The sequence below is a fragment of the Python bivittatus genome, unplaced genomic scaffold (genome assembly GCF_059951505.1).
Source record: "Python bivittatus isolate LINGU-HERP-01145 unplaced genomic scaffold, Pbiv_v1 ctg000850_np1212, whole genome shotgun sequence".
NCBI lineage: Eukaryota > Metazoa > Chordata > Lepidosauria > Squamata > Pythonidae > Python > Python bivittatus.
In genome coordinates, this window is record NW_028277112.1 from 3002994 (window position 1) to 3028758 (window position 25765).

General features: G+C 38.8%; 2 protein-coding genes across 9 annotated transcripts in view; both read right to left on the reverse strand.

Moving 5' to 3' along the window:
- The window catches only part of CMYA5 (cardiomyopathy associated 5), a 59160-nt gene extending 45573 nt beyond the window's left edge, over positions 1–13587 (reverse strand). For 4 of the 5 annotated variants that reach the window (XR_015793676.1, XR_015793675.1, XR_015793677.1 and 1 more), the window contains exon 1: positions 13394–13587. Coding sequence is in view for 1 of the 5 variants with exons in the window: in XM_088129807.1 (XP_087985933.1) it covers positions 13394–13497 (104 nt within the window). In the remaining 4 variants the exon portion in view is untranslated. Of the gene's footprint in view, positions 1–11458; positions 11541–13393 lie in introns of all 5 variants that reach the window. The other variant, XR_015793678.1, reaches the window with a different exon arrangement.
- Positions 13588–17261: 3674 nt separating this feature from the next.
- The window catches only part of TENT2 (terminal nucleotidyltransferase 2), a 39720-nt gene continuing 31216 nt past the window's right edge, over positions 17262–25765 (reverse strand). For all 4 annotated transcript variants that reach the window (XM_007441018.4, XM_007441017.4, XM_025174897.2 and 1 more), the window contains exons 13-15: positions 21386–21477; positions 19545–19624; positions 17262–18138 (exon numbers count right to left, since the gene is read on the reverse strand). In XM_007441018.4, coding sequence (XP_007441080.1) covers positions 18064–18138; positions 19545–19624; positions 21386–21477 — 247 coding nt within the window. In that variant the 3' untranslated portion in view covers positions 17262–18063. The remainder of the gene's footprint in view (positions 18139–19544; positions 19625–21385; positions 21478–25765) is intronic.

Below are 25765 nucleotides of genomic sequence, written 5' to 3' on the forward strand. Positions count from 1 at the left end.
CCTCCTCAGTGTGACTGCGGGGCTGCACATGAAACTATAGACCACATTGTGACCAGCTGTAAGCTGAGGGCATATAATGACCCAATATCTGATTTTTTTTGTATAAATGATGCTGCGCTTCAATGGTTAGATGGCTTAGACATTGGTATCTGAACTTAGATCTTTTTAACATTCATATTTTAAAGTACAGTGGTACCTCAGGTCACGAACTTAATTCGTTCCACGACTCTGGTCACGACCCGAATTGGTCGCGACCTGAATCAAATTTTCCCATAAGGTTCAATGTAAATACGGTTAATCTGTTCTGACCCCTACGAATTTGGTCGCCAACCGATTTTGGTCGCGACCTGAATCAAATTTTCCCATAAGGTTCAATGTAAATACGGTTAATCCGTTCCGAACCATATGTATTTTTTTTTTAAACCACAAAAATATGAAACAAAATACAATACAGTACAGCATGAAGAGAGAGAACACTAACCGTGCTCGAGGTGACTTCTGGTGTGGAGGACAGGAAGGCGGGTGGGGAAGTGGTTATTGTTTGGAGGGAGAGTCCCCCTCCCTGCAGGAAGCCACGACCACGTGTCACAGCAGGGAAAATGGCCGCAGATCCTGTTCGTCACCCGATGCGGAATTCGCGAACAGAAGCAAAATTTTGCGAACGGTGCTGTTCGTGACCCGAATTGTTCGTGAACAGAAGCGTTCGTGACCCGAGGTACCACTGTATTATTTAATGAAAGCCCATGTATGAGATGCCATATGCTAAATAAATAAATATTTGATCCTCCTTTGGTTAGTTCAAAGAAGAATAGAGTCCTTGATGGTATATGAAATACCAGAACCTCTTCCTAGTATCTGGTATCTTTCTCATATTTTAATTAGCCTTTGATAAGTTAAGAATGTGCTACTATTACTAATGGATCTGATATAAGATGGGACCAAGTAATGTCGCTTGAATCTCAGTGATCCTGAGCATTCCTAATAGAAGGAATAACATTTATGAAAAACCAGAACAACATTTTCAACATTTTTTTTTTTACTGAGACTATATAGAATGTGAATATTGTCTTTGAAAAACAAGGTGTCTAGTTTAAATAATTCTACATCAAAATTCATTTCTCATGTTTCCAAAATGGATATGACAGCATAGAAATTCACCAGCTCAGTCAGTCACATTGCATTGTAAGGTTTATTTTGTTGGGAATCAGCATCTACAAGGCCTGTTGTTTCTGGAAACTTACATTCCTAATTACAAATGGAAAACTGAATCTCAGTTTCCTTTCTCACACTGAGTCATGTGCTAGTTATTTGCAGCAGACATTTTGATTGAACCATAATTGACAACTTGCAATATGATTACAATTATATCAACCTGCCAATCCATAAGACACTTGTTTTCCCCTACAATTAGCTTATTTCAATTTATCTATATTTCAAAATCCCTTTTAATATGCAGATTTCTCCCCTTGATGTTTATCAAGGTCAAATACAGGCTAGTATTCTTATTTTGACAGCAATTCAAGTGACAGAACAGATTGTCCCACATTTCACAACTGGATACTGTTTAGAGTTCCATTTCTAATCTTTGTTTGAAACCCTAGTTTATGTAGAGCCATACACTTTTTAAAAAGTACTATTCTGCCTGCCTGTCTCCCTTTCTGGGCAGTGTTCTGTCCCTATCTTAATCCACTGTATTATGGCTTTTTCTCTTAACATAATCTACAAAATCTAGTATCTTACTGGTGAACCCATTCATTCATTTTGCTTTTAGCAAAAGCTGAACTTAGAGACTTCACAGCTCAAGAAGCTGGTGCCATCAGATTGCCATCTCAAATATTTTTATCACACCACATTAATTTATTGGGGGACTGAGTGAGAGTGTGTTAGAGTTAAAAAAACAACAACCAGTCTCTGTGGTGTGTCTATGTGTGTGCATGTATGTGTGTGTGTATGTATATGTGTATGTATATACTGTATATAACCAGTATAATAGTGAAAAGGAAAAGAGACAAATGACACCAATGTTATGGTGATATTTACAAACCATATGGTCTGAATTAACAATTAAAGGATAAACCATATATAAAGTGGAAGTGGGGAAAATGCCTGGAACTTTATATTTTAAGGAAATTCTAGTATTTCTGTCATTAATTCCACAGTGAAAATACAGCAAAGATTGACCAGTTGTTTTGACTATTTCTAGATCTGAAAAAAATGTGATGCAATTAAAGCACACAAATTTACTTGTTTGTGAGTCTATAACATTCACTGAGAATCAACAGCCAATGAGCACTTGCACTTCCAGACCAATAGCTAAGCATCGAGAACTCTCAGCCAATCACCGCTTGCTTGCTAACCATTAGTGCAAGCCTCTTCCTGCCTCCTCTGAATCAGGCTGCAATACAAGTCCCTCCCCCTCATGTGAAAAAACAAAAAAGGGATTACATTACAACCTTGTACTCATCGTGGAGGTGAGACTTGCCTTCCAAGCTACTTTTGCTGTCATGCTTTCTGTAGTTCCTTATATAATCACACCATCCAGCCACCACATCAGGAAAGGAGGAACTGAGAGGTGGAACGAGCCACCAGTACCAAAACTAACCATCTTATGACATACAATGTAGCAAAATGCTGGTGCTTCAGCAGCAATGATCACTATCTGAAACTCTGGAACTGCTTAGTGTGATCAGTGGGAGGCTCTGCTTGATACCCAGTTGGACCTGCCCTCCAACTGGAAGCCACTATAGACAAAACAACTGATGAAATTTGCCAAATGGCTTGGAAATCCTCCTGTTTGCCCCTTTGGCTTAAAACGAAAGAGAGATGAATTCACATTGACACCAGCAATCCATGGTATCTATCAGGAGATATGTAAAGATGGGAGTTAAATCCTGATTTGCAGGGAATTCTCCAATAAGTCTTCTCCTACATCAGTATGAGAATTTGCCTATGTGCATTCCTGAGACAGCAACAGATAGCAGTACTATGCTAACCATTGCCATGTCCTAAACATAGCATTGCTTCAAGACATCCTGGGAAATACACAGGTTGAACCTGTCCTGTGACTCAGTCCTCCTTAAGCCCATTTTAAAGAAAAGCCTTGGCAACTATCATTGGCAAGCACTGTGGAGTGCTTGGCCCTGCTTTCCTGCTCAGCTGCACCTTCTCCAATATGTTAGTTAGTTAGTTAGTTAGTTAGTTAGTTAGTTAGTTAGTTATCAAATTTGTCACCACCCATCTTGTTGAAACGACTCTGGGTGGTTTACAGCAAAAATAAAATTCACTAAAATACAATATAAAACAGACCTAATAATAAATAGCTTCCAAGCAAGATAGAAAGTTGGGGAATAATTCAAGAGAGCATTGTCAGGGTGCTAATCACCCCCAAGGACAGTTAGAGCCCATATCGGCCCATGCACACTGGCAGAGCCAGACCTTTTAAACCTTTTCGGAAAGCCGGGAGGGTAGGGGCCCATCGCACTCTGGGGGGAGAATATTGCAAAGGGTGGGGGCAACAGCAGAGCAGGCTCTCCTCCTGGGCCCCACCAGCCGACATTCTCTTGCTGACAGGGTCCGCAACAGGCCCTCTCTGCCTGACCAGGTGGGACAGTTGATGTAATGGGGATAAGACGGTCCCTCAGGTAATATACTATTCTCTATACTTTTTTTATAAATGTAAAGGTATATTTATAGATTATTACAAATACACATAATGTGTGATTCTCTCCATTTTAGCAGTTTTTTGTTGTGTCCCCTATAGCTGTAATGGAATGTATGAATGGCCTTGGAAGACGGGGTGGGAAAGAGCTGCTACCCAGGGAACAATCAGATAAAAGGGGGAGGAGCCCACAACTGAATCAAAGGCAGAGAAAGGAACTTAGAAGGACCCACCCTAACTGATCAGGCGGTAAAAAGGGACAGCGGGAGATCTGTACTTTCAGACTTGCAAGATTCTGTTAATGTAGCCTAACAATAAAGTAGAAGTAGCTCATCTGGTTGTGTTTCCTGTCTGGTTTACCTGGGAGAGTGACATCAATCTTGCAAGTCTGAAAGTACAAATCTCCCACTGTACATATTTACCATCTGATCAATTAGGGCAGGTCCTTTTTAAGTTCCTTTCTCTGCCTGTTACTCAGTTGCAGGCTCCTCCCCCTTTTATCTAAGTGTTCCCTACCTAGGCAGCATCTCTTCCCCGTCTTCCAAGGTCATTCTCACATTCCATTACAATAGCTTTATTTTCACTAAAAAGCAGGCAAATTTCCCATCTTGGTTTGGAGTCTTCTGGAATTATATTGGGGGTCTGCTTTGGAGTTTCAAATTATTTTTAATGGGGAATAGAAGTCAAATATATTAATATTTTGATGATAATATTTGCGGAAAGATACTGTGTCTGGACTCCTACCTTTTACTTCCACAGCACAATAGTGAAAGAACTCTAGCCTAATTAGAAGAAATATTGACCAGGTACAATAATAGCAACAAATCTTCACACTTTCTAATGTGGTGCTCTGTCATACAAATTGGCCAGACCCACTTCAATCTATTGGTCTCAGGCCATCCTGGCACGTCTCCTGCTTTTTTATTTTGAATGAACCAAACTTCCCAGTGCACAATAATATGGAATTGGCTAGCCTTGACTCTAGCAGACACTCAGGAGAGAAACAAGCTTCTGCAAAAGAATAAAACCGTTTCTTCAAAATTGGGATTGCATCCAGGTCAATGACTGAGTTATGTGTATTGTCGAAGGCTTTCACGGCCGGCATACAATGGCTGGTGTGGGTCTTCCGGGCTGTGTGGCCGTGTTCTGGAAGTTTCAGAAACTTCCAGAACATGGCCACACAGCCCGGAAGACCCACACCAGCCACTGAGTTATGTGTTTGGATATTGAAACCACAGTGCCAGAGAATGTGAAGAGACCAGTGTATGAGCTTGTCAAATGCCCTATCAGTTTCCACCATCAGGTTCTAAAAGGCAACCTTCTTTCTAAAATTGAAGCTCCCCTATGCGGAGAAAACATCAGCAGGATCAAATTCTGACACTGGACATCTTCAGGTACAGAGTTCCATGCAATCAAAACTTCTAAGCATGGAAGTCAGATCATATGGAAACCAAAGGATGGGCCAGTGTAAAAATGTCATCCATTACACAATATCTGCAGAGGGAGAATGACAGATATTCTTCCTCTGTCAGAGAGAATTCCTTTATTGATTGCAGTATACCCAACTTTTCAGCTGATTCAGTCCAGGAATTTCTAGACTGCGTTAGGTAACCTCTGCCTTGGTGGCCATGATCTCTCCTAAAAGACCACTGGTGAGGTTGCTCCCCATCACTGCTCCACATCATTGCTTCTTTGTTTAGTCGTTAAGTCGTGTCCGACTCTTCGTGACCCCATGAACCATATTGCGCCAGGCCTTCCTGTCCTTCACTGCCTCCCTGAGTTTGCTCAGTTTCATGCTCATTGCTTCAGTGATGCTATCTAACCATCTCATCCTCTGCCGCCCTCTTCTCCTTTTGCCTTCAATCTTTCCCAGCATCAGGGTCTTCTCCAAAGAGATCTCTCTTCGCATTAGGTGGCCAAAATATCTGAGCTTGAGCTTCATTATCGATCCTTCCAATGAGCAATCAGGGTTGATTTCCTTTAAGATTGACTGGTTTGACCTCCTAGCAGTCCAGGGGACTCTCAAGAGTCTTCTCCAGCACCACAGTTCAAAGGCATCAATTCTTCGGCGCTCGGCCTTTTTTATGGTCCAGCTCTCACAGCCATACATTACTACTGGAAAAACCATAGCTTTGACTATGCGGATCTTTGTCGGCAAGGTGACGTCTCTGCTTTTTAATATGCTATCTAGGCTTGCCATAGCTTTCCTCCCAAGGAGCAAGCGTCTTTTAATTTCATGGCTGCAGTCTCCGTCTGCGGTGATCTTGGAGCCCAAATAAATGAAGTCTGTTACTGCTTCCATTTCTACCCCTTCTATTTGCCAGGAATTGATGGGTCCAGATGCCATGATCTTAGTTTTTTTAATGTTGAGTTTCAAGCCAGCTTTTGCACTCTCCTCTTTCACCCTCATCAAGAGGCTCTTTAGTTCTTCTTCACTTTCTGCCATTAGGGTGGTATCGTCCGCATATCTGAGGTTGTTGATGATTCTCCCTGCAATCTTGATTCCGGCTTGTGATTCTTCCAGCCTGGCATTTCTCATGATGTACTCTGCATATAGGTTAAATAAGCAGGGTGACAGTATACAGCCTTGTCGTACACCTTTCCCTATTTTGAACCAATCGGTTGTTCCATGACCGGTTCTAACTGTTGCTTCTTGGCCCGCATACAGATTTCTCAGGAGACAGGTAAGGTGGTCTGGTACTCCCATCTCTTTAAGAATTTGCCACAGTTTGTTGTGATCCACACAATCAAAGGCTTTTGCATAGTCAATGAAGCAGAAGTAGATATTTTTCTGGAACTCTCGTGCTTTCTCCATGATCCAGCGAATGTTGGCGATTTGATCTCTAGTTCCTCTGCCTCTACGAAACCCAGCTTGTACATCCGGTAGTTCTCGGTTCATGTATTGCTGAAGCCTAGCTTGTAGGATTTTGAGCATAACCTTGCTAGCATGTGAAATGAGTGCAACTGTGCGATAGTTTGAGCATTCTTTGGCATTGCCCTTCTTTGGAATTGGAACATAAACTGACCTTTTCCAATCCCGTGGCCACTGTTGCGTTTTCCAAACTTGCTGGCATATTGAGTGCAGCACTTTAACACCATCATCTTTTAGTATTTTAAATAACTCAGCTGGAATACTGTCATCTCCACTAGCTTTGTTGTTAGCAATGCTTCCTAAGGCCCACTTGACTTCACTCTCTAGGATGTCTGGCTCAAGGTCAGTGATCACACCAGCGTGGACATCAGGGACATTAAGATCTTTCTTGTATAGTTCTTCTGTGTATTCTTGCCACCTCTTCTTAATCTCTTCTGCTTCTGTTAGGTCCCTGCCTTTTTGTCCTTTATCATGCCCATCTTTGCACTAAACGTTCCTTTCATATCTCCAATTTTCTTGTAGAGATCTCTAGTCTTCCCCATTCTATTGTTTTCCTCAATTTCTTTGCATTGTTCATTTAAGAAGGCCTTCTTATCTCTCCTTGCTATTCTCTGGAAATCTGCATTCAGTTGCTTATATCTTTCCCTTTCACCCTTGCTTTTCGCATTCCTTCTTTCCACAGCTATTTGTAAAGCCTCATCAGACAGCCATTTTGCTTTCTTGCATTTCTTTTTCTTTGGGATGGTTTTAGTTGCTGCCTCCTGTACAATGTTACGGACCTCCGTCCATAGTTCTTCAGGCACTCTGTCTACCAAATCTAATCCTCTAAATCTATTCATCACCTTCACTGTGTACTCACAAGGAATATGATCTAAGTCATACCTGAGTGGTCTAGTGGTTTTCCCTACATTCTTCAATTTAAGCCTAAATTTTGCAGTAAGAAGCTCATGATCTGAGCCACAGTCAGCTCCTGGTCTTGTTTTTGCTGTCTGTATAGAGCTTCTCCATCTTTGGCTGCAAAGTATATAATCAATCTGGTTTCGGTATTGACCATCTGGTGATGTCCATGTGTAGAGTCGTCTCTTGTGTTGTTGGAAAAGAGTGTTTGCTATGACTAGCTTGTTCTCTTGACAGAACTCTATTAGCCTTTGCCCTGCTTCATTTTGTACTCCAAGGCCAAATTTGCCTGTTATTCTGATTACTCCTTGACTTCCTACTTTAGCATTCCAATCCCCTATGATGAAAAGGACATCTTTTTTTGGTGCTAGTTCTAGAAGGTGTTGTAGGTCTTCATAGAAGCGGTCAACTTCAGCTTCTTCAGCATCAGTGGTTGGGGCATAGACTTGGATGACTGTGATATTGAATGGTTTGCCTTGGATACGCACTGAAATCATTCTGTCGTTTTTGAGGTTGTACCCCATTACTGCCTTTCCCACTCTCTTATTGACTATGAGTGCAACTCCATTTCTTCTAAGGGTTTCTTGCCCACAGTAGTAGATATAATGGTCACCCGAATTAAATTCACCCATTCCCGTCCATTTCAGTTCACTGATTCCCAAGATGTCGATGTTCAATCTTGTCATCTCATGTTTGACCACATCCAGCTTGCCTTGGTTCATAGATCTTACATTCCAGGTACCTATACAATATTGTTCTTTACAGCATCGGACCTTCTTTTCGCTTCCAGATACATCCACAGCTGAACGTCCTTTCGGCTTTGGCCCAGCCGCTTCACTCTTTCTGGAGCTACTTGGAATTGCCCTCCGCTCTTCCCCAGTAGCATATTGGACACCTTCCGACCTGAGGGGCTTATCTTCCGGCGTCATATCTTTTAGCCTTTTAACATTGTCCATGGGGTTTTCTTGGCAAGGATACTGGAGTGGGTTGCCATTTCCTTCTCCAGTGGACCACATTTTGTCAGAACTCTCTGTCATGACCTGTCCGTCTTGGGTGGCCCTGCACGGTATAGCTCATGGCTTCACTGAGTTATGCAAGCCCCTTCGCCACGACAAGGCAGTGATCCATGAAGGGGATCATTGCTTCTACCCTCTGTCAAATGAGGGAACTAGAGCAGCCTCCATTTTTATTCTTTAAAACTGCCTGTGGAATCCAATGCAGTCCACTGGCATTCTTGGAAAGGAAGATGATGCAGCTTTGCTTTGCAGCTGATCAGCTTGAAAATTAAAAGAATCTGTGCAAGAAGTTAGATGAGTACCCAGGGAGGTGTCAATGCTACATTGTATAGCTGTGTTGAATTACTGCTCTGTCTCCTAACCCATCTGTACAAAAATTGAGTTGTATCTTAACTGCAGTTAGGTTCCTCTGTTCCCCCCAGAAACAGCCAATGATGAAAAAGATATTAAGGAATGATCACAAAACAAGTAGGTATTAATGTTTATTAAGGGGGTGTAGGGGAAGTGCTGATGGTGAAAGCCTCCATCCTGTTTCCCATAAAATGTAATCCTGCTTTCAGCACAGGGGCTGGTGGTACTGGACTTTAAGTATCCTTTAGTAGCCCCAAGTTAATAGCAGACTATGGTGAGTCTTCTGCTCTTCTGCCTCTAACTCAATTTGATCTTAGTCTGCAGATAAATGTCTAGATAGATTTTGTAAAAAGCATTTATGACTATTATAAGGAAGAAGCACACAGCAAATTTGGGCGAGTTCCCAGACATATCCAGCATTTTTAGCAACTCACACAAGTCATTTCCATTAAGCACTTCCATTTGCAGAAGCTACACACGCATACACAGAGAATCCATTTTGCTAATTAAATTATGCATCCATAGTGCAGAGCCCAATATCCTTAGTAGACTAATACCAATTACATATTATGAATGTATTGGCTACAATTAAAAATGGCTGTAGTTCTTTTCGTTAGGGAATCACAATTTCAGTGATGGTAAAATTCAAATTCATTCCCTGCTTGTGATGTATGTTTGTTACTGGAGCAATTATTTCTCCCCAAAAAATCGAATGTACAGTTTCTGTTAATGAAATAAAGATTACCCAATGGTAAATCTGATGTTATGACTAATTAAAACCAGTAGAAATTAAGTTGATGAGTCAGCTCTTTGTGTGGTTAAATCTGAGTTCAAATTTCTCCATCATGTTTATCACTTTGATTTATAAACTGATATTATTTGCCCATGACAGTTTAGGAGTAATGAATCATTGACCCACATTGTACTGTATTATAATTTCTATATAGATAGAAATTGTAGTGAGCTGCTAACACTCCTCATTTGGAAATTCCCCAGATGAACAGCTGAATTTTATGTGAAGCTCTTCTTGGCAGACAAAACAATACTAGTTGTCACCAAATTTGTTTTGGTATCTTACAGAATATATGTTTTCAATAAAAGATATATATGTAGCTCAGGGTTGAACTATGGAGTCCTTGGTGCTCTCTGAACTTGATTGTTTGCTTGCAGATGTTTCATTACTCAGCTAGGTAATATCATCAGTGCTAGTGAGTGTGAGGTTTCTGGGTGTTGGCTGCTGGAGAGGATTGTTCTGGTCTTTTTGTTTTCTTCTTAGCTTTTTTATTGTCTCTTTTGAACGGTATGATGCCCTGTGGTTGTAATAGTCTGTTGGTTGTTTCTGAGATGTTTTTGATGTATGGTAGTGTTACCCTTAAGACTTATCCTAAACTTAACAGTATGACTTATCCTTATGAAACAGACCACCTATACAACATCTTCCAACAAAATGGATACCCACGCAACTTTATCAAAAGGTGCCTGACCACTCAACCTACTACATCACAACCAACACAAGCTATGAAAAGAATAACACTGCCATACATCAAAAACATCTCAGAAACAACCAACAGACTATTACAACCACACAGCATCACCATAGCACACAAACCAACTAAAGCCCTCCAAAACATCTTAAGAAAACCAAAAGAACCACTACCTCAAAAAGAAAAAAATAGGAGTCATCTACAACATACAGTGTAAGGACTGTAACAGGCATTATGTAGGATAGACAGGCAGAAAACTAGCAGAGTGCATCCATGAACACCAGCTAGCAGTCAGAAGACACGATGAAAACTCCTTAATCTCACAACACATGGACAGACTCAACCATAGTTTCAGCTGAGAACCTGTGAGCATCCAAGACCAAACTAAATCCAAAAACGCTAGGGAATTCCTGGAAGGTTAGCATTCAGGCACATCCTCTCCAGCAGGCAACACCCAGATAAGCAGAGATTAACATCAGACAAACAATCAAACAGAAAACAATATGCCAATCAAGGAACTACCAAGGAGAAAACCATACTCCCACCAACACTGGCAGGGCAAGCTACTATATATAAACAGGGAGCAAACCCCACACTCACTGGCATTGATGATATTACCTAGTCAGGTAATGAAATGTCTGCAAACAAACAACCAAACGCAGAGAGCACCAAGGACTCCACAATATATGCTTTGCTAACAGTAAATTTATTTGGGATTGATTGCTGGTTATATTAAGTGGGATATTAGGGAGTCACATCATTTTACTGTGTTTTATTTTTTTCTAGTTTGATATGTTTAGTAGATCTCTGACCTATAATAAAGAGCAACGTAAATTGATATTGAAAGGGAAATCCTATATATATACTCTGTGTGTGTGTATGTATGTATGTATGTATGTGTGTGTGTGTGTGTGTGTATGTATGTATGTGTGTGTGTGTGTGTGTGTATGTATATATATATATATATATATATATATATATATATAATTTTTTTTAAATTCCCATTCCCAGAGCCATAAAGAATTTAGAACTTATCCTGTTTCACTTCTGTTTAGTGAGTAAAATGAAAAAAAACAAAACCTCACCATGTTAATCTTGCTTTCTTAATTGAGCTGAAATATTTGATAAGGATAAAATTAAATGTAAAGCTAATTTAAGCTGCAGTTTTACATTCACTTACCTGGAAGGAGCTTGAATTGCACTCATAGGATTGCTTTCTGAATAGGGTTGTGCTATTAGGACTTCAGTCTATATATTCCTGTCTGAAAATAAGTGCCATTGAATTTACTGGGATTTATTTTCTTAATAGAATGCAGAGAATGTTACTGTTAATATAAATTATTTTTATGAGGATAATAGTAAATATTCTAAGCCATAATAATTGAGGAGCCTACATCTTCCTTACAATTGTTTACATTCTCAGCAAAAAACCTGTAGTTTTCTTTAACTTACTCAAGATGCTATATATTTGATAGTTATCTTTAAAAAAGGAATTATTGTTTTAATTTCAGTATTTCTCATAAAATTAATCAAATCATTAAATACAATTATTCATTGCATAATCATTTTTGGAACCATTCATTCTCAAACCAGGAGAACAGACAATTGTTCCTCTAACTATACTAAAGATACCTGCTTACAGATACAACTCTTTCTTCCAAAAAAATTCCATGGATGGAAATAATTTTTGAGATTACTTATAACACTTATCATACCTTGAGGTTAAACCTATAAAGCTGCCAGGATTCAACTGAAATGTCTTTTTATTAGGTAAATATATTCTTTCAAAGTTTTGAAAGTTCTACAAGATCAGTATACCTACTCCAAATTAGCTTACAAACTCTTTTTGTCTGTATGTATATAGTAAACTATCTTCAAATCTTCTCTTGAGATAGCTACAGTTCTGACACTACAATTTCACAAGGTTGGCCAGAGAAATTAGGGAGTGTCCTAGGAATCCATGACACCAGTTTTCTTTCTGGTTCCTGCACGTATTTGAGCTATAAATGCCCCAGGTTGTTCATGGTCCAAAAGAGTTTATTTCCTGAATAGAGATTTGCAGGTATGCTTGGAAAACTATGTCTTAATGAACTGTTTTAATAAAAAGGAATAATAACTAATTCTTGTAGATAGCAGCTAATTTCATCTACCTGTCAGTAATAGGCAGAGAAGGCAGAGCCACAATAGAAAAATTTAAACTGAGAATGGGCATTTGCTGGGAAGGCTATAGTTGTACTTTCCTTTGCAATTCCTAATTTGAGCAGGAATTTGGACAGATGACTTTCAAAGACTTTTGACTCTATGATTCTACATTACCAGTCTCCCCACCATCACAGTTCTAGCCATGCTGATCTTACACATTATGTGTCTTGCACAGAGTATAAAAACAGAACATGCACATCAACATGGTGCCCAACTTTCTTTTAGATATTGGTTAAGAGTCGGGATCTATGGTTCAGGTGTATTTATTCAGTATTCTTTTCTCTTTTCTAAACATTGTCTTTCTCTAAATGCTAAAATTGCTGTATGTTTTGAACTCCTTCATTAAGCTGTTGTGGTGCTCAGATAAGAAATTAGGAACAGTTACTACAGGACTTAGCAAACCATGCACAACATACTGGAAAGTAATTGGTTTACAGACTCCAAACACAAATGGAGACATTTCCTAAATGTTACTGATCCCTTGACTTCAAACTTTTCTCCCACTTTTCATCACCCAGAGCCTCCTCATAATTTTAACTGAACAAATTAAAGTATCTCTTTTAGTCTCAGTCGTTTTACTCTTGTACATTTCTCTCTTGTACACATGTATGCCTTAGAGTAAATGAGATAGAGATGCAATGACAACCCAGCTAGGGAGGAGGAGGAGGAGGAGATGCCAAATCCAAGGGGCACAACGTCAGATCTTTAAATAGAAAAATGCCTTTGGTGCAGGCAGAAACACAACCAGCTGCATTCACATTTACCATGAAAATCCCCCTCATTCTTCACATTTTATTTCCACTGAGGCCTCACTGCATTTGCATAAAGCTCTTTCTCCTTGTCTGAGTTTCTCAAAACTTCTTGTTAGCCATCTGGCAGTGATGTTTTTGTTTCCTTTGAAGAACGGTAATACCTGTTGTTAAATTCTTCACCCTGTGACCCATTCTCTTCCTCCTCTTCATCTTCTACAGATATATCAAGTGATTCATCACATTCTGAGATGCAATCCACCTCCATTTCTCCCCAGGTAGTTCCTCTGCCCTGTTTTCTCCCTTCTACTTGATATTCTCCAGGGTTGCCAGAAGCAAACTGTCACCCACTACAGCTTAGCAGCTCTCCTGACTCAGGAGAAGTCTTTAAATAGAACAGAAAGTTAAAACAAACTGCTACTGCCACCTTAGACTTGTTGCTGGGTCCTAACACCACCTGGTTTCTAGGACCAAAACAGTCTAAAGTGAAGGCAGATCTGGAAGTCACTGATCTTGATCTCGCTTTAGTCACAGGCCACCAGTGGTCTTTAGTAGCAAATAGAATTTCTCATATACATCAAAATCAAGATACAACTGGTTCAGTTGACCTCAAATGAATATTGCAATTTTTCTTGCTGGATTGAGGCTATTGTCATTTATATCCTGGCTTTCCTAAGAATATACATGCTCCTTTCTCATTAATTTTCCCTTGTTCAGCAATGAATCAGCAGCCCTATTGAAGCTGGTCACCATGTATATGTGCTTGCTTACTCTTTCCCATGCCCTATTTGGTTGTAGCTATGGAAGATGCAAGAGCCAACTCAAGCTGCCGCTCATGAGAGTCAGGTCTGCATTCTTGAGGGAACAACCTTGTTATTGATTACCCTCTTCAGTTAGGAGGCTAATGGTGTTCTTTCCTCAGGCCAGGTCCATTTGGGAGCTCAGCTAAAAATTATTTCTGCCCTTTCTTCCTATGCTTATCTCTGGTTCTTTGCACTCCAACCAACATGGAATCTGCCAGTTCCAAATTGGTTGTTCCTTCTAGCTTATGCCCAGCTGGAGCCCCCCACCACTTTGATGGCTAGGCTACTGCTAAATGCACTCTAATGCTCCCATCTCCCATTCTTGCTGGAAAATGAAAAGATGCAGAAATAGAATAGTAAAGTGAATACTGAACTGCAACAGAGCACTCATCCAAGTCTAGCTGTTAATCAGGTAACCAACCAGGTTAAACAACATTAAGGGCCATCATGTTTCTTATCACCTGAATTTACTGCTTCACTGCCGAACTGTTGACATGTGAAATGGCTAACAATTTCCAGCTTCCCACCAGGCCATGAGCATGACCCTGTATGATAAAAGAGGGATGGACATGAAGGTCCAAGGCCTCCAGAACTTTGTCTCCAGTTCCTGGAGTCCGTCACAAAAGGGGCCAATAGAATATAATTTTAATGTGACAGAAGGGGTGGGGGGCAGAATTACTAAATATGGGGGAATAATTGTATTCACTATATTTATATATTTTATATAATTTTCTTTGTCCTGCCCTTTTTTTGTGAATATGACTCTTGATACACTACCCAGTATCACTTGTGATTTGCAGCTTCAAAAAAATTATGCATCCTTGGTGTGAAAGGAGTCTGTTTCAAAACAGATCATTAAGCAGGGTGGACATTTAGGCCACCACTGTTTCTCTAAGATCAGTCCAAAGAATTACTTGTTTTTAGAACATGTTTTGTGTGCTCTTAGTTTTTGAAATAGGTTGGTGGGGCCCAGGTCATGTGATAAATTTAAATTCACAATCTATACATTTGCATACATCCTCTGAAACAAACTGCATGCTGTAATTCAAATAGCAAGTCTTTTCAAATCACTACACTAGAAAAAGTTCTGTTTCTGGACCAAGTCCAAGCCAATGACTACATTTATGATAAATGCTCTTTGCTGCTTACTCTTGGGAGTGGTTTTTTGTTTCTTCCCCAAAATTGTGACTGAATGTAAGTAGTGCAATGTTGTGTAAATTCAGCAACCTTTCTTATTAGTCTGTGAATAAATCCATAAATTTGAAAACAAATTTTTCTACAAGTTCCTTACTTGCAGAAAGTATTAAATCTTGCAGAGAGCATTCTGGCAGGTCATTCTTTTTCCAGAGACAAATATCCACAGAAGTATTGGACTATTAGGAAAGTCTGATTCCATGCATTTTGGCTTATCAGCGATTGCTGATCTAGGAAACCTACAACTAGTATTCAGATCTAAATTTATCTAACTGACATGGCAAATGTTAATTGGATGTGCAAGCATCAGCCATGCAATTTGCCTGGACCACTTGACAATAATAATCCCTCTGTTGAGGCTGGAATTATCTTCCACATACAATCCCTTTTCTCTTTTAGCAGCTAGAAACTAGTACACCCGGTGTGACAGATGAATCCAGAACCTATAGTGGGGCAAAGCAAAGATAGAGCTAAATTCAAAATTAAGTTGGGCCCTAATTGGGAGAGGGACAGAACAACAGTTCTTTCTGATACTACTGTTCTTTTTGACCTTCCCTCCAAGCAGTAGGTTATCAGGGAAGAGAAATCACTCTTGGCAGAGCTCTGAATTGATCTGCTTGAAGTTTTGGACATTAGTCTAAGGCAGTGTTTCTCAACCTTGGCAACTTTAAGATGTGTGGACTTCAACTCCCAGAATTCCCTAACCAGCATGGCTGGCTGGGGAATTCTGGAAGTTGAAGTCCATGTATCTTAAAATTGCCAAGGTTGAGAAACCCTGGTCTAAGGATATGTGAACTTAGCTAAGGCTGCAGGTTGTCTATCCTGCATTCATGATACAAGGGGAGCTTCACTACCAAGATGTTGCACTTAGGTTGTGCACTGGGGCTGTGCAGCCCTTTGGATGCAGAGGGATGTGAATTTAACATCTGTATGCAACTCCTTAAAACAGTCACCCATTCCTGAGAAAAGGCACAGCTGCTTTAAGGGGTTGCAAAGAGGTAGTATGTTTGTGCACTCTAAACTCCAAGCATTGCACAAACCTAGTATGCATGTTTTAATATAATAAGGTTACAACTGTCAAAGTCTATTGTGCAAGGCTAAACATGATTACCTTAGCAGTTAAAGCCAGGGAAAGAAATGGAAAAAGAAATTGAACAGCTGACTGAAAGAAAACAAGGACATGTAACAAAAACTGCTTTATTTTCAATACACAAACTTTATTCCACTTAACACAATAAAATGTTTGAACTTAAAGAAAAAAATGCAAGTTTGACATCAGTGAAAAGTAACATTTGTTAACATATTATTTGGTCTGCAATAAATATAAGAGGCACAAACTGTGCTACAGCAGATCTAAAAGAAGTCCCAAACTTCTTGGAAAAAGGGTTAAAATTTAAGATTTGTTGTAAATCCCAAGTTATATAGCAGTTCTAATATTTACACAGAAACAGATTTTTTTAAAAAAAACTTTGCTTTATTGTAGCAGTTATGGTTAGCAATCATCATTACTACATTATAGATACAGAAAGAAAATTTTGAGAGCTTGACTCAGTGGAGATCCACATCTTACAGCAAAGGATGTGAGGAAGTACAAGGAGTTGCATTTCTTACACTTATTGTGATGCAAGGATTTTATAGTAGATGGGATTTACAGGCAGCAGAGGACAGCCTTTGCAGGTTTTCATTTTTCATATTATACTGGAAAGGCAGTTAAGAGGACCATCACTCTTGATTGTACTTGCTGTCCATCTGCTTCATAATGTTTAAAGCTACCACTGATCTGAAAGGAATATCAAACTCTTGCTACTTAATTTTGTAAAAAGAAAAGGAAAGGGAAAAAAATTCAGATCTGCAGTACCTAGGCATTAAGTTTTTGTTTTTTCTTACTGCTTCAGGAAGGCAGAACAAAGTTCTAGAGGACTACTTACACATGACCACTAGAATATGGTCATCTGACACTACAGCTTAATATATTACTCAATTGCTTTTAGTTATAAAATTCCAGTTAAGGTTCCATAGACAGAAATTCTTTAAAAAAAAAAAAAAAGGCAATAATTGCATATTTGCAGACAGTGGCTAGGGCCTCCTATTACTGAATGTTTCCTGTGATAAAATTCTGCGTATTTGGGAAATATCAAATCAAACACAAAATATTCCAACTTAGCCTTTTTTTTTTTATCAACATCTACTTTTCTTTGTCAAGATTTTTGTTGTATAGAGCTGTATAGTTGTATAGTTGTAATTTAAAGTAGCATAGGCCAGATACAAGATATGATTTCAATGAGAATCAGCCTGGATCAAAAGGAATAATCAGGACCAAGTTCTTAATTTTGCTTAAAAGCTGGTGTTTCTCACTGCAGTATTAAAACTGGAATGAGCTAAAGTGCATATTGCAATTAGCAGTTGGTAAAGCAGAGCCTACTGGCTTTTACTTCGTACTCTTATGGAAATGTATGCCATTCTGTTATTTTTTTATCATCACTGCTGGCTGTCATACCTTCATCTTTCCATTTCAATATTTAGTGGGGATGAATAAACTACTACAATACATAGTAATGGTAAATCAAACTGCAACAGATTTTGCAAAATTCGTATTACAGCAGTAGTCTCTTTATTGGTCACTGATTTAAGGTACTCCAGAAGCCAGTGTTCAAATTGGTTTAATGTCATAAAGATTGCAATCTTCTTTAAATTCTTACAAAAAATTTTCCTACCAAAAACCTGAAAGAAAAACCTCTTCTTAAAAAAAGTGCAGCAGGGAAGGGAAAAAAATCGCATCCCGGGCATTTCACGTTTATAGTATTTCAGAATAGTCCACTTAATGAGACAGAAGCCAATCATCTTTTCTGTATAGTTGGTCTCAAAGGTAGAATACAGTTCAAATCCTTCCTGTCTCTCAGTCTCTGCCATGACTATAGGATAGAACAGACCATGCAATTATACTTACGTTAGTATATCCATACTTTTAAAACCACACTGCAAAATCAACAGAACATTAGTACTCAGAATAAGATTAAAGACATATAAACACTGCATCAAAATGTTTGATTTAAAAAAAAAAAAAACTCCTATGGTTTCTGAGAAGCAAATCTTCATGATGTATCAAACTATTTTTAAAATTCTCCATATATTATAGCTTTCTGCTCTGCCCTACGATTATCTTCCCAAAATGGATTATACAAATACAAAATAGTAGCAGGTAAATGTAATTCAAAAACAATAAAAAACAAAAACAAATCATAAAGGCACAGAATTAACAGTTCAGTTCTATGGATCTGGAATTGCATGGTAAAATGACTTGAATTTAGAAATTCAGATTTTAGGGGGTGATATCAGTTATTGCTTCTATAAAATGAGAACTAGTAAGTGCTCAGAACTGTAGCCATTTTGGGATCATATTTCAGCACATCTCAATGGGCACAGTAGCATCACTGATATCTCCATATGTTTAAGGTAACAGCATCTACTACTATGAGAAAAGGGATCAGAAATCTATGACAGGGCACTTGCTTGGCATGCCCACGGTCCCAGGATCAATGGCATCTGTACTCTGATGCCAGTTAAAATCTCTGCTTAAGGTTCTGAAAAGTGAACATCATTCAGAAAGTATAATACATTCTCAAGGGATTGGCACCGGGGAGATTCAGATTTTCAAGTCCACCCTCAGCCACAAAAGCTCCTTGGGTGACTTTGGGTCAGCATACTTTTTCAGTCCACTGAATTGTTGGTTTAAGGAAAAACAGGAGGAAGGAGGAATATGAACAAAAGGTAGGATCTAAATCAAATGAATGACTGAATGAACGAACTCACATTCATCATTGGCACTCTTTCCCTCATTTTTTGGCTTTGTAAATAAAATCAATCTATATCTGGACAAGATTTCAAAGTAACTACTTAACTAAGGCTTTTAAAGAGTCAACCTAAAAAAAAACAAGTATATTAAAGAGGAATTACTGTGACATGTCTACAACTGAAATCATGAGGCCACAATCCAAACTTTGGACTGCTATAACTTTGGACTGCTTTTGGACTGTTTGGCATGATTTTTTGCTTTCTGAAGAGAACTGTTTGTCATAAAGCTACCATTTTGAAAGGAAGCTCCAACTTCAAAAGTCATTTGTCAGGTATATTGGGAGCAACTGTTTGGGAAATGCAAGTTGCATTGTTCTCAGCCATGTAAAGAATGCAAAGTGTTAAAAAAAATGAACAGAACAGATATATGCATTATTTCTGTTACAGACAAATCTTTTCTCCTGAACAATTGTTACATACAAATAACTTTCATAAAACATTGTATTAGACTGCAGTGTGCTTTTACCTTTCGAAATTCATCTATGATAACGTCAAACTTCTGTTTTTCATGTACTGCTCTAGCAGTATTCGTTCTATCAAAAGGTTCTGGAAAAAATTGAATTATGCATTATTTTACTTATATTTACATATATGTAAAAAGAAGCAGTTCTATAACTATTCCCTCATGGAATTTGTGATTTATGGGTTTGAAGATTAGAAAGGGTAGCTTAAGGAAAGAAGGAAATTTGATGTAACTTAGAGAGAGAGGGTAAAATATAAATGCATTTATAACTGCTGTCAAAAAGATTGGAAGCCATTTCTTTATAATCTTTTTTTCTTTCTTCTTCTATTTTCTTTCTTACTTATTCACTATTCTTTCTTATTTTTTGTTTATTTTCTAATATTTGTATTGTTATTATCTTGTTAAAATTTCTTCAATAAAAATTATTTTATTAAAAAAAAGTAGCCTCACCAAGTACAGTCTGATCAATATAAAATGCGTGATATAACATAGGGGAAGTCCTGTGATTTATTGGTGTCATACAGAGCCTGAAAACAAAACGTTACTCTGATAATTCCTAATTCAACATTTGATTGGAGATACAAGTGAAATAATGAATTATCAAAATTATAATACATATTTCCCCAATAGTTTCTGTGGGTCTACCCAAATAAGTAGAGAATGCCTGTTAAGGATTCCCACCTACCAGGAGAACTATGGTAGGTGTTCTCTATAGCAGATCTTTGGAGACCCTGACCCCTGAAAGCCTGTACCCTTAGGGCCTTCTATAAGTAGGTGAAAACATGGCTTTCCTGGAAGGTCTTCAGGGATTAATTATAACCAGCAGTGCCATACTCAATTCAATGTCCCTTGGGACCATGCTGAACCTCCTCCCATCCCATGCTGTTCTGGGAATAGCTTGGTGATTTCAAGAAGTAAATCCTCTGAAGTGGGAGCAATTCAAAGTGCTCTGAATATGCTTCTAGCTTGGAGGATTTACTTCCAGAAATCACCCCTGAAACTGCAAGATCCAAGAGATGGTTCACTATTGTCTGGACGAGAAGGGGACATTCCAGAGTTTTCCAGAATGTTCTCTTCCCAGATCAACAAATTTTGCACATCTCTAGTGTTATATATTGCTTCTACCTTTCTTCAATGGAGGGCTGTTTTTATTTTGGATAAATACAGTATTATTATTGTTTAAAACAAATTAGCAGAGAGGAATATAGTTAGGCTGTTTAACTGAAATGGTAAACAGTAGTTTCCACAAATCAAAATACTAAATTCCTCACCACTACACACAAGGAAAGGATATACAAGCCTGAAGTTCCTCACACCGTGTCCATGTAATGTAGAAGTAGGCAGCCTAGGACCTATGTATAATCCTCAGCACCTTTCTGCAAACATCCCCAAATTTTTCATTTTGGGCAGTTTAAATCAAGCAAATTAAAGTACAGAATAGGTGCAAAGAGAGCCAGTTTGATGTAGAGGCTAGAAACCAGAAAACCATGAGTTCTAGTCTAGTTCTAGTCCTGCCTTAGGCACAAAGCCAGCTGGGTGACCCTGGGCCAGTCACTCTCTCTCAGCAGTAGGAAGGGGGCAATGGCAAACCACTTCTGAAAAAAAAACCTTGCCAAGAAAACTACAGGGACTAGTGCAGGCAGTTGCCAGGAGTCAAAACTGACTCAAAGGTGCCAAAAAAAAAAAAAAGTGCAAAACTTTGTCCCACCCTTGATGAGCCCATGAGCTCCAGAGTGAGCTACATTCAAGCTTCCTCATCTGAAAGCAAAATATGATACTTTATACCAACAGAGACTTTTCTAGTTCTAGAAAACATAAATTACAACAAGGGTGTAGAATTTTACCTTCTATGCAAATAAACTTGTTTCTCCATTCAATACTGTCAGGTCTTGGAATAGCTTTGCCTTCACGAATTGAAATCATCTGATTGCTCCAACTAGCAAAGGGAAAATAGTTGTCTAAAATTTTTGAATACAGTGTGATATTTTCATACATTGTCACATAAAAACCATTGGGGGTATCTTTTAAGTATCAGAACCTTCAAAAGGTTGGACTAAAAACACACATTCCTATCTGCGTCCCTTAGAAATAGAAATGTGATTGCTGGGTCCAGGAAGAGGAAGGAAATCATGTAAAAGATTAAGTTGCTGAATTAAAATCCCATGGGATTAGGTACAAATCTGGAGTGGATAATTGGCGCTGAATCCTTGGACTCCTAGTCTTGAGTTTGGATGAATGCCTATTAGCTAAGTTACAGCAGAAAAAAAACAGATAAGTTGGTCATCCTCCCCACTGGTCAGTACATTCAGGAAAAAGAAGCTGAAAGGAAGAATTATATAATGATATTAAGCAGATCAGAGCAGGCATGGATGCCATTCTGATCTATACTGAACTAAACATTTTTGTTTGCAGAATCCCTCTGGTTTCCATTATCACTAAAAATTAGTTGTAACTTTAGCAAGATCAAAAAGCCCAAATATTACACTAAATTGCTTGATACCAAATTATGTTATTTATTTCAAGAAGGTACCAAAGAAAGAAGAATCTTCTTGATTAAGCATAGATAACCAAGAAAGAGATCAAGGAGCTAATACTACTGACAAGCCATCCCTCCAAAAAGAAATCTTAGCATTGTCTATCATTAAACCCAAATGTTTTAGTATGAACAGAATGTGAAAATTATGAAAATAAATACAGTGGGGCAAAAAAGTATTTAGTCAGCCACCAATTGTGCAAGTTCTCCCACTTAAAAAGATGAGAGAGGCCTGTAATTTTCATCATAGGTATACCTCAACTATGAGAGACAAAATGGGGGAAAAAATCCAGAAAATCACATTGTCTGATTTTTAAAGAATTTATTTGCAAATCATGGTGGAAAATAAGTATTTGGTCAATATCAGAAGTTCATCTCAATACTTTGTTATATATCCTTTGTTGGCAATGACAGAGGTCAAATGTTTTCTGTAAGTCTTCACAAGGTTTTCACACACTGTTGCTGGTATTTTGGCCCATTCCTCCATGCAGATCTCCTCTAGAGCAGTGATGTTTTGGGGCTGTCGCTGGGCAACACAGACTTTCAACTCCCTCCAAAGGTTTTCCATGGGGTTGAGATCTGGAGACTGGCTAGGCCACTCCAGGACCTTGAAATGCTTCTTACGAAGCTACTCCTTCGTTGCCGGGGCGGTGTGTTTGGGATCATTGTCATGCTGCAAGACCCAGCCACGTTTCATCTTCAATGCCCCTGCTGATGGAAGGAGGTGTTCACTCAAAATTTCACGATACATGGCCCCATTCATTCTTTCCTTTACACGGATCAGTTGTCCTGGTCCCTTTGCTGAAAAACAGCCCCAAAGCATGATGTTTCCACCCCCATGCTTCACAGTAGGTATGGTGCTCTTTGGATACAACTCAGCATTCTCTCTTCTCCAAACACGACAAGTTGAGTTTAGACCAAAACGTTCTACTTTGGTTTCATCTGACCATATGACATTCTCCCAATCCTCTTCTGGATTATCCAAATGCTCTCTAGCAAACTTCAGACGGGCCCGGACATGTACTGGCTTAAGCAGGGGGACACGTCTGGCACTGCAGGATTTGAGTCCCTGGCGGCGTAGTGTGTTACTGATGGTAGCCTTTGTTACTTTGGTCCCAGCTCTCTGCAGGTCATTCACTAGGTCCCCCCGTGTGGTTCTGGGATTTTTGCTCACCGTTCTTGTGATCATTTTGACCCCACTGGGTGAGATCTTGCGTGGAGCCCCAGATCAAGGGAGATTATCAGTGGTCTTGTATGTCTTCCATTTTCTAATTATCACTCCCACAGTTGATTTCTTGACACCAAGCTGCTTGCCTATTGCAGATTCAGTCTTCCCAGCCTGGTGCAGGTCTACAATTTTGTTTCTGGTGTCCTTCGACAGCTCTTTGGTCTTGGCCATAGTGGAGTTTGGAGCGTGACTGTTTGAGGTTGTGGACAGGGGTCTTTTATACTGATAACAAGGTCAAACGGGTGCCATTACTACAGGTAACGAGTGGAGGACAGAGGAGCCTCTTAAAGAAGTAGTTACACGTCTGTGAGAGCCAGACATCTTGCTTGTTTGTAGGTGACCAAATACTTATTTTCCACCATGATTTGCAAATAAATTCTTTAAAAATCAGACAATGTGATTTTCTGAATTTTTTTTCTCATTTTGTCTCTCATAGTTGAGGTATACCTGTGATGAAAATTACAGGCCTCTCTCATCTTTTTAAGTGGGAGAACTTGCACAATTGGTGGCTGACTAAATACTTTTTTGCCCCACTGTAGGGCTGTTCATTAAACAGTTGAGCAGAATACAATCCTTAGTCCCAATCCCTAATGCACTAACAGAAACCAAACCTTTCTTGAAAAGCCCTTAAGGAGGGATACTACAACTTCAGCCAACTATTGCTATTAGAGACTTATGATGAAGCTAAACTGACTCCCTAAAATGACCAGCATAGCACTGTTCTTTACAGATAAAGTAAGTATGAATGTTGGAGAACTAAAATAGCAGCAAAATTGATCCAAATATCAATCTGAATGTACATGAACTCTGCGTAATCTAATCTTACTACAAAGAAAACTACATGGTAAATCCAATGTTTGGTCTGATCTAATAACATACATAACCTTAAATTTGAATTAAACAAGTCTATTACATAATAGGGTTATGCAGTGATGTGAATTCCAAGGGGAAAAGGTGATTCAAAGCATGTGTGGGCACTCGCATAGAAGATATGGACAGCTCCTTACAGAAGGTCCATGTTTACCTGAGCTCTAGCACGTTCCCAGGAAAAGATGCATTTGATCTGACCTGGATGTATGCACCTGTGCAAATTCTGAATCACCTCTTTTCCCCTTTGAATCCAGCCTGTTCACAGCCATATTATATAATTTTAATAGGTTCAGTTCTTCGATGGTACATTTTAAAACCATTTTATATGATGAAAAAATTAAGAGAAAACATTGTGCTTTATTTTAATTTTGTGCAGTTTTTTTAAATTGTAAATCTATTCCCTAACATCTAATGGATGTAGTACAGTTTTCCTTATAAATGTTAAGTACAAATCATTAAGTGATGCATAAGCACTAAGGGTGAAATGCAATTTTATATAAATAAAATATTTCATAAACTGGAAGGTTTACCTTCAAATTAATATAAATAGGAATGTTTTAAAGAAAAACACATAAAATTCCTTGCTTAATCTCACTAGTTATAAAAACCCATTTAAATCAACTTTGTTTTTTTTACTGCTTCCTACATGGCAGAGTGGAAACCTCCCTCCCTCCTATTCTAGAATCTTGAATCTTTCCACAAAACTGCTGGGAGTACTGGATTAACTGTAGGAGGAGGCTGTCTTCTCTTCAATCTCTCCCCTTCTAATGGATGAGCACACTTCTTGTTTCCTCTCCCCAGCACATTTTTTTTTTTTACAGTTTTGCTTCTGGAATTCCAGCTCTACCCTTTTTAGTTGGAATTGATTGATTGATTTTGTGCCATCAGTGTTAACTCTCATCAACCACATATATAGATTTTCTCCATCTATCCGTAACCTAGTCCTTCAAGTCTTCCAACAATGCACCCAGCACCACTGTAACTGAATCCATCCACCTTGCTGCTGGTCATCCTCTTTTTCTCTTTCCTTCCACCTTTCCCAGCATTAGAGCCTTCTCCAGACAGCTAGGCCTTCACATAATGTGTCTGAAGTGGGATAATTTGAGCCTGGTCATGTGTGTCTCAAGTGAGAAGTCTGGGTTGATTTTTTTGATAATCTATTTGTTTGTTTTCTTGGCTGTCCATGGTATTCACAGGAGTCCTCTCCAAGTGTGTCAATTCTCTTCCCATCCTTCTTCTTCAAAGTCCAACTTTCAGTTCCAAAGAGTGTCACAAGGAATACTACTGTTTGCACTATTCTGATATTGTAAGTATAGACACATCATGGCATCTGAATATATTTTTAAAGGCTTTTATGGCTGCTCTACCAAGTGCGAGTCTGCAGCATATTTCTTGATTGCTTGTTCTTTTACTGTTGATCTTAAAAGGCAGAAGATATCTACCACTTCAATATCTTGATTGTCAAATCTAAGGCTAGTGATTTTACCTGTTGTCATTGGTTCAGTCTTCTAAATATAATTTTATCTCAATTTTTTCATTGTGCTTCTTAACTTTTATTACTAATGCTTACAGATTCTTTGCATTTTTGGTTAT